The sequence below is a fragment of the Bactrocera latifrons genome, unplaced genomic scaffold, assembly GCF_001853355.1.
Source record: "Bactrocera latifrons isolate USDA-ARS-PBARC rearing strain unplaced genomic scaffold, ASM185335v1 scaffold_792, whole genome shotgun sequence".
Lineage (NCBI taxonomy): Eukaryota > Metazoa > Arthropoda > Insecta > Diptera > Tephritidae > Bactrocera > Bactrocera latifrons.
Genome location: NW_017537481.1, coordinates 58,542 through 68,159, shown reverse-complemented (window position 1 = coordinate 68,159; position 9,618 = coordinate 58,542). Strand labels below are relative to the sequence as shown.

General features: G+C 40.4%; 1 protein-coding gene across 1 annotated transcript; it reads right to left on the bottom strand.

Moving 5' to 3' along the window:
- Positions 1–3,393: 3,393 nt before the first annotated feature.
- On the bottom strand, positions 3,394–3,758 carry LOC108976661 (the record flags this gene model as incomplete). Its single annotated transcript, XM_018945900.1, is given in 1 exon segment — positions 3,394–3,758. A coding segment is annotated over 1 exon segment (66 nt), but the record flags the coding sequence as incomplete, so codon positions are not given.
- Between the last annotated feature and the right edge of the window lie 5,860 nt (positions 3,759–9,618).

Here is a 9,618-nt window from a genome sequence, read left to right as displayed (position 1 = left end):
CCGGGTTGATGTTCGCTGTGAACTTTTGGAAGCAGAGTCGTTTCGCTTCTTTAGCCATGCGTCGAAAATTAGCGTTCGATCTCTTGTACTCTATTAAGTTTTCAAGCGTTTGACAACGTTTGTATTCGTGAAATGCCTGTTGCTTCTTTGATCTAAGAGACGCTAGATTGGCGTTCCACCATGGTACATTGTACTCGGGTTTTCTACCATTTGTATGTGGTCTAGACAGATTTGCTGCGGAGCGAATTATTTTTTGAATAAGAGCAGCTTCTCTATTGTTGTTATTAGAGGTGGGAATTTTGTTATTTGCCTCTTCACATAGATCTGAAAATTTACGCCAGTCAGCGAAGTCAGTTTTGAATATGAATTTTGGTTTGAATTTGGAACGATATCGCTGCGTGTTGATTTTGCAGATAATTGGGTAGTGATCGCTACCGTGTAAGTCGCTTGACAAACTCCAACTGCAATTTGGGGTAAGCGATGCTGAGCAGAAGGTGAGGTCAAGATGCTAGAATGTGCCATGAGTTGAAAAATGGGTTGCACTACCATCATTAAGGCAAATGAGGTCGGAAGTGAGCAAAGCATCTTCAATGTGTTTTCCTCTTGTGTTTTCTTTTGGAGATCCCCATATTGAACTCCAAGCATTAAGGTCACCTGCGAGTATAACAGGTGATGAGACTTGTTGCAGCAAGTATAATATGTCTGCGTTTGAAAAGGTTTGTGTCGGCGGTATGTAGGCGCAAATTATATTAAGTTTAAAACCTAAATCAACCTCGATGGCAATAGCATATATTGAGGATTGAAGTATTATTCTTTTAAAAGTCAAGCATTTTTTTAACCAACACTGCGACACCCTGTTTACTTGAAGCTATGTTTGACAAGTTATGGAATATGCCTGAATAGCGCTTCGGGTGAACTGCATTCGCATTGTAAGGTAAATGCGTTTCATTTAGTAGAATTACTGAGGGTGAGTGGGATTGCACCAAGAGCTGAAGCTTATGGTAATTGTTGTAGAAACCGTTCATGTTCCATTGTAAAATGGAAAACATGATTGTAAGAAAGGGAATATAGGTTTAGCTTGGAAATATGATTTGTGTTTTGAGTTATTTTCGTTTGTTGAGTTATTCGTCAAAATGAGACATGGCCTCGTCGTCTTCTGAGGTCATAAGAGAATCGCCTCCATGAGAAAGACAGCTGTTGTTTGAGTTATAAACTGTGTTACTTGTGTTGTTGGTGTTTGAGAGGTAAGTTGAGAAGTTTATAGGTGAGTTTGAGTTTGAGTTAGAAATTGTTTTACTTGTTGGTTGATAGTGAGTTCTTTGTTGTTGCATGAGAGCGTGATAACTTTGCTCGAGCTCTTTAGAGTAGTCGGGTGCTGTGAGATCGTGTAAATTGGGATCGGAATCGGGAGAGTTCTTCAACTATAGCGGTGGGTGTTTTATGTATGTGAGTTTGTATATTGTTTTCTGATAATGGTTGTTCGTTTGGAGTATTTTCGTAAGAAGTTGATTGCGAATTGGTAGGTATGGGATTTGAGGTTGAGTTAAAGTGCTGAATTTGTTGCCTGCTATTTTGCTGATGAGAGACTGTCGCTGAGAAAGAAGGCGAGTTTTCGGGGAAAGAGACAGTTGAGTTATAAATTTTAATAGCTTCACGCATGGTGCATTTCTTTGTTTTTTTAATTGCTTGTATTTACTTTGCTTGTATATATTTTGGACAGTTGTTTGAAGAAGCTCCGTGATCAGCCTGGCAGTTGGCGCAGAAAGTGCGTGTGAATTTTTGAGGGTTGTGGGGAGGAAGACTACAAATGTTACAAGCTGCTTTTCCTTTGCAGTGCTTTATGGTATGTCCAAGCAATTGACAATTTTTGCAACGCATGGGATTTGGTATATATTGTCTGACGTTGACTCTACGCCAGGCAATATCAATTTGTCCAGGTAAGTTGAATAAATCGAAAGTGAGCAGCACGACGCCATTTGGAGTAAGTTGGTTGTTTTCATTTTTCCTCTGAAATTTGAAAGCGGCAACTACACCTTGTGCACTTAGCTCGCTAACAATTTCGGTTTCACTTACATTGTGTAGGAAGGGGGCGAATACTGTACCTTTAGTGAAGTTCAGGTTGTCGTGATACTTAGCTTTGATGCTACAGATTCCTGGAAGTTGCTTTAAAGCAATGAAGCGATCGCCTACTTTTTTGTTGTTCACCAATAATAACAGTTTACCATCACGGAGCTCACTCACTGAATTAATATCGCTACTCACCGCGCGTATGGCTTTGTGTACAGAAAAGCAAGAAAATTGCGCAATGGATTTATTTGATTCGGTAGATTCGATTGTAATATATTTAGGGTCATTATTACTTCGACTGATTGAAGGTAGAATTGGGAAGTCAAATATATCAGTAATATCGATTTTTTGTTTAAGTCTTTTATCTTTTTTCTTTTTTATTCTGGAACTATCGGCAAGCGAAGCAAACCGATTCGTCCCAAGGGCGGTGGGCCCGGGGACCACTGTTGAACAATGATAAGTTGGATAATAATTTATTCGCTTGAAACTGAAATATATTGTGAAAGAATAAAATCAAAGCACGTGGATTACACCACAAGTAACTAAAGAACGAAATGCACACACGGGAATGAGATAACCGCTCGCTCTGAGTGATAGTCGGAGACTGACGTGTTGATTATCAGTTAGTATTGATGGCTGTCTTGGATGTGGTTCGTCGTCAACGCGTTCTCAACGCTCTTTGAATAATTTGTACCAATCAAAAACACTTGCTGGCGACAAACAATTATCACTGAACGTTTCGGCGTCAGAGATTTTTTTCCGCACACAAAAATTAATGGAACTTCTTTTTTGAATGATTTTAAAAGTATTTTTTGCTCACAGCAGTACAGCGAATATTTTGGATCTTTTGTGTATACATTTTTTACGTTACGTTATCTTTAATAAATTTCTTATAAAAGCCCGCAGCTTCTAAAGATCTTTCAAACTGTTTTTCAGTTTTTGGAAATTTTAGTTTCTGTATGGCTTGAATTTCGTCAGGGTTAGGTTAATACCTTCTTTTATTAATATATGTCTAAGTCACTGTGTTTCCTTTTTCAGCCGTTTTTTTTTTTTTTTTTTTTTTTTTTTTTTTTTTNTTCTCTGTCTATAGTCAACTAGACTTAAGTATATATAAAAATAAGTTGGGTTTTTGTCTGTTCGCTGTTGCTGACTAAACCGTTGCATGAAATGAAAAATGGTCTGAACTGACTTAAATGGGAATCCAAAAACGATGGTTTCTTAAAAAAAAATCAGAACATGTTCATTTTTAACCGACTTACGAACGCAAATTAAACAAAATATATATATATATAAATAAGAAATTAATTCTTACTAACAACAGGGAATATTAAATTTAAGCAGAGAATTTAGACGGAGATGGTGTTATTTAACATTTAGCTAAGCTGCAACACACTGATTATCGAGAGTAAATTCTGAAAGGTTCGATCAAAATGTATAATACCAAGTGAAACATGTCACTCTTATTGACATCCAGTTTGTACAGATTTGACATTTCATATGGATTTCCCGTTACATTTGTGATATACGCGCGAATAATGAGATAATTTACGTAAACTTTAATATGACGTGCACTGGAAATCCGAATTAGGTGTAGCGATTTCACAAAAATGAAGCTCAACCGAATCCTAAAATGTAGTAAAATGAGTCTGAGGCTGCTGTGAAACAAACATTTTGTTTCCAAATTGTACAAACTGAAAAATGGAGTAGAGAAATAATTTTCATGAGTCATTTAAAGTATAGAATTTTGTTAGAAATAAACAAGATAATTTAAAAATGGTTTATACTTGCAACGCGACTACACACTATGCAGCAGTCGTATGCGGAATTAAATCCATTTTGCTTAAACATATTGTCTACATATACTGAACGTACCTATATATGACAAGTAATTGGGAACGGAAATTATGTTATTTTCCAATAAACCAATACGAGGTGTTTTCACTCATTATATTGATACTTATCTTACACCTAAACTTTTATAGAAAAAGTTTTATTTAAAATTCGTTTTCGTTATGAAGATTTCAAAAACAACATGTGGAATCAACGATTTGAGTGCGACAACTAATTAGAAACAAAATTATTTTACCAGCAAAAGATATGGATATTACAAAAATTTGCTTCTTTTCAGTTAGTATTTTGCTGTTTAGCCTTTTTACTTTAAGATTGCTTCACATTAATTGCGAATTCGCATTATAAGACCTTGACAGGGCATCACTGGTGTTGTTTGCCATGTCGTCCTAATTTCATCAAAAAGAACATCAATATTTGGAACATCATTGCTGTTTACAACTTTCTTAACATCACCCCAAAGATATTATATAGGGTTGATCTGGGCTAAACGATGGCCACACCAAATCATTGTTTAAATTTTCATCAAAACACTTCTGTCAAAATTTTGCCGTATGCTTTGGATCGTTATCTTGTTGGCATTTCCATATAACAGATAAATATTTCTCAGCTTTGACAATGTCTACGTATTGCTGCTTGTTTAAAATTCCATCAATCTTATAGAGTGTACCAACACCACACCAGGTAAAATATTCCCAAACCATGATAGATCCATACCATACTTCACTTCGCGTGAAACATAGCGTGAAACATAAACGGCGAATATACTTTCGACCATCAGAACTTATGCGATTAATTTTTGTTACATCGCCATACTTCCATTGTCCAAGACCAATAGGAGTTTGCAAAGTCTACGCGTCGTTTTCTTTGAATTTTAGTCAGAAGTGGTTTCCTGCGTGCTGCTCTGCCGTGATGTTCAGATTCGACCAAACGCCAGGCAATTGTTACTTTTAAAACTCTGTATATGCTTAAGGGTATTGAAAACAATTTTTTTTTTATCATTTAACCTGATTCGCAATTATTTGTACGCTTTTCCCGACTGACGAAAGTCAAAAATCTAACTGCGTAGGGCCTCTTTATAAAACTTGAATAATATTATACATTATAGTATATTGTAAAACACAACTTTAAAACACATCTTTGCCAGAAATCAATAATATTATTAATATAAATTAACACCCTGAGGAATTTTTTTAAACAACTTTTAGCTAAGTCGCACTTAGTTCAACTTCTATATCGTAACGTATTTACTATTAGGGGAAAAAAGTACAGAACTTCAACTTCGCAACTACAAAACTGAGAGAATTTAGTAGTAAATAGAGTAATACAAACAATACAAAACTTTTAGGAATATAAATAACGGTATATCAAAACATTTTTTCAACTACAAAAAGGCACAGTTTCTAAATGACTGTCAACAGCTGTATATACTTAAAATTCCTATAGCAGGTAATTCAACAAAAATAAAAGTTACTATTATTATTCTTTCTTTTTTTAAAATAAACAATGTTCTTTTCAGAACTAAAGTGAGAAGGCGAAACATCCCCTACTTGTGCGCTGGGTTTGGGGCCCGCCACGTTAAAAAACACCCCAAATGAAAATTAACAATCAGCCTCGGACGAGAGACTCCTCTTTTGATGACGGCCATGGCAAATTGAGGGCATGTACTTAGAATGTCCGGTCCTTTACTTGGGAAGATGCCGCTGCCCAACTGGCTGATGTCCTCTGGAAAATAAGGCTGACTTCACTGCCGTTCAAGAAATTCGATGGACGGGGTAAGGACAGAGACGAGTATGCCTTTGTGACATTTACTACAGTGGCCATATAAAGGAGCGCAAGATTGGTGTGGGATTCGTGGTGGGAGAAAGACTCCGTCGCCGAGCACTATCATTCATGAACGTGTAGGCACAATAAGCACCAAAGCGAGGTTCTTCAACATATCGCTGATTTTCGCCAACGCCCCGACGGAAGAGAAGGACGATGTAACCAAAAATTCCTTCTATGAGCACTTTTAGCGCGCATATGAGAGCTGCCCCCGCCGCTATGTCCAAATCGGACTTGGCGACTTTAAAGTCAGGGTGGGCAAAGAAGGTATCTTTGGCCCTACGGTCGAACGATAAAATATTCTCAAATGGGTTTAGACTGATCGACTTCGGGATGGGATAGATACCAAGAGTGGAAGAGGGAAGCGAGACGCATTTGCAGACATAAAATGAAAGAGACCGAAATGCGTGAGTATGAAGAGTTTGATAAGCTGACCGATAGGGGCAATACTCGAAAATTCTTCAAAAAAAATGCGGCAGCTTACAGAAGGTTTCAAGACCACAGCATCCACTTGCAGAACCCACAAAGGTGATTTAGTCCCCGATACTCAAAGCATACTAAAATTATGCATTTTCCAGCCTGCTGAATGGCAGTGAAAGTATAACGCCAGGAGAAGGCGAACCCGATTACCCAATCGATGACGATGRAGCAGACGTTCCATTGCCCGATCATGTAGGAGTTTGAATAGAAATTAACGGTCTGAAGAATAACAAAGCAGCGGGGGCCAATGGATTGCCGGCCGAGCTAATTGATCACGGCGGTGAAGAATGATAGGGAGCATGCGTAGAATATGGTCGGACGAAAGCATGCCTAACGATTGTAATTTAAGTGTGCTATGCCCAATCCATAAGAAAGGGACCCCACAATCTGCGCCAACTACCGTGGGATAAGCCTCCTCAAAATCAGTTCTATCGATCGTATTGTGTGAACGATTAAACCCCACCGTCAACAAACTGATTGGATCTTATCAGTGTRGTTTTAGACCTGGAAAACCAACAACCGACCAAATATTCACCATACGCYAAATCTTGGAAAAGACCCGTCAAAGGAGAATCGACACACACCACCTATTTATCCGTTGTTTTGGCGACGACTTGTTGTAAAACGATTTAAAAGCGGGATGATGCGGGAGAATGACTGATTGGCTGGTACGTATAAGCGCACGGATCGAATGAGAAATAGAGGTGGGCGCCGTCCGCCAGTCCCTTTTGTTGATTGTGTTTGGTGTCCTCGTGTGTGGTGTGAAAGGTGTGGTGTAGATGATGATGCGTTGAGTGTGGTGTGTGTAGTGCGGGATGAAAGGATGTTGTGTGGAGTATGGTGTGTATGTGTGGGGTGTAGTGCTATTATTTTAGGATAGGGTCCGATGCAGAAGGCGCTGCAGCGTTGCCACAACGCTGCTCAGACCCGTAGATCGACGGGTTGGAATCGGGATATGCGGCCGTGATGGATGGGTGGCCGATTCACTTCGCGTGCCGAGCTGCGATGTAGCAGCGTGTGATGCGGCCTGTGGCATATTTGGCACAGCCCTCGTGACTCACACTCCGGAGTCATATGTGTATGTGACAGGCAATTGTGGCAATGCCCGTGTGCCTGGGCAACTTTGCCGTTGTTGCCGGTGCAATTGCCGGCGTGGTTGCCCGTGCAGCGGCCGGTGCTGTTGCAACCATAGTTCGGGGCGCTGGTGTAGGCCCGGTGCGTGGCACATTGGTAGCTGCCCGAGCGGTTGACGTGGTTGTAACTGGCGTATCTACATCCATAGTAATCTGTATAGAGAAGATTGTTGATTATTAATCTATAATACAATGAGATGTGGGCCATCGTATCACGGTGTGTGGCATGAATGGGTCGTCGTATTGAACGACCGTTTTTGTTAGTTTTCTTAGTTATCTTTCGACAGTTCATTATGTTTTAGCGATTTGTTATTGTCGTATTTCTCGTTTAGATGCTAAATTTAGTGATTTTATTATATCGTGATATTATCGGTTTTCGGATTCGCGGTCGTCGGTGGTTGATAAAAAGCATAGTTTCACGAGCGGTCTGGTTAGTGTTCCGTTTTGCGTATGGAGATCCACAACCCGTATGTGACCGTCGGAGCCATAATGTAGCTTTTCTATGCGGCCAAGCCGCCACTCGGTAGGGGGTAAACTATCATTATGAATGAGGACACAGTCTCCAAGTTTAGGTGCTTGTTCAGGTGTATTCCACCGATATCTTTTGTCAAGATCCTTTATGTATTCGTCCTTCCATCGGCGGCTGAAATCATGATGGAGAATTTTAATTCGTTCCCATCGATTTAATAGGGATAGCGACTCCACGCCTGGCTCAGGAATGGCCAGGACGGGTGTTCCTTTTAGAAAATGCCCTGGAGTTAAGGCGGTGAAATCTGAGGGGTCTTGCGAGAGTACTGTGAGTGGCCGTGAATTGAGAACGGCTTCAATTCGATTTAATAACGTCGTAAACTCTTCGTAATTGAATTTATAATTTCCAGCTACCCGTTTGAAATGGGCCCATTAACCGCCCATATGAGTAGCGCTTGGGGGTATAAATTGCCAAGTGATACCTTGAGGGGCGTACTATTGTACGATGTCGGGTGACTTTAGATGGGTAGTCACGTCGAGCGACGAAGCGAGCAAATGCCGCGAGAAAAGCCTCCGTCGTCAGATTACTACATGGCTCAAGGTGTACTGCCTTTGTCGTGAAATGTACAAAAACAGCTACATAGCCTTTCATGAGAGGGGGAGACCTTAACATAGACGCCTTTACCTGGAAAGGCCCAGCAAAATCAACACCTGTTGTGGTGAAAGGTAGAGCGAAATTGCAGCGTTCCGGTGGAAGTGTTGCCATAATCTTGCACGTGAAGATGCACTTCTTGATTTGCGGCTTAAGACGDSGGATATAATACTCTTGGCGTACCATATGTTGCATGAGGCGATGTTCGGCGTGTAGCATTAAGATGTGGATGTAGTTGAGGAATAATGTGGAAATGGTGGTGTGGAAATTATTACAGGGTGGCGTTCATTGTAGGTTAGGCTTGAATTAGCAAGCCGACCATTGGCACGAAGCAGACCTTTCGTGTCCAGAAATGGGTTTAGAACTAAGTGTGAGTTCTTTTTGTCAATCGGCTTCGATTCTCTTAGCAGTGATATATCGCGGCTGAAGTAGCGCGCTTGTGTATATGCGATTAGTGCGACCTTTGCTTTTTGTAACTCTAGGTGCATCACTGTGTTGCATGGGAAATTATGTGATCCCTTGACTTTGCTTTTGAGCTGTTCTGTAAATTTGAACATATAAGCAACTACTCTGATAGCTCTTGGAAACAGTGAAAATCGTTCAAGGAGGTATCATCCAATAATGTGTGAATGGTGGCGATTTTTCGCCCATCTGGGGCGATAATGTTGCGCAGGGGGGATTGCGGCCAAGAAACCGGAGATTCTATCAACCATCTGGGGCCATTCTACCAGAGGGTGGTAGTGGCAAGGTGCTTGCACCCTCTTGTACCTAGATCGGCAGGATTGTCAGCACTGGCTACGTGGCGCCATGTGGCTGATCCGACTATGTCAAGTATTTGAGACGTTCGGTTACAAATATACGTCTTCCATGCATGTGGTGGTTTTTCCAACCAGGCTAGTACAATTTCTGAATCGGACCACATATATAGTTTGCATTTTGTCATGTTTAAATGCATTTGCACCATGGCTACTAATTTAGAAAGTAGTAGTGCGTCACATAACTCAAGTCGTGGGAGACTTATAATTTTTAAAGGTGCCACCTTTGCTTTTGCTACTAATAAGTGGCTTGTGGTCGTGGTATCACTTTGCACTTTTCAGAGGCATCACAGAAGCCATGTAATTCGACTTTGTGTTCGGGGGAGTAGTT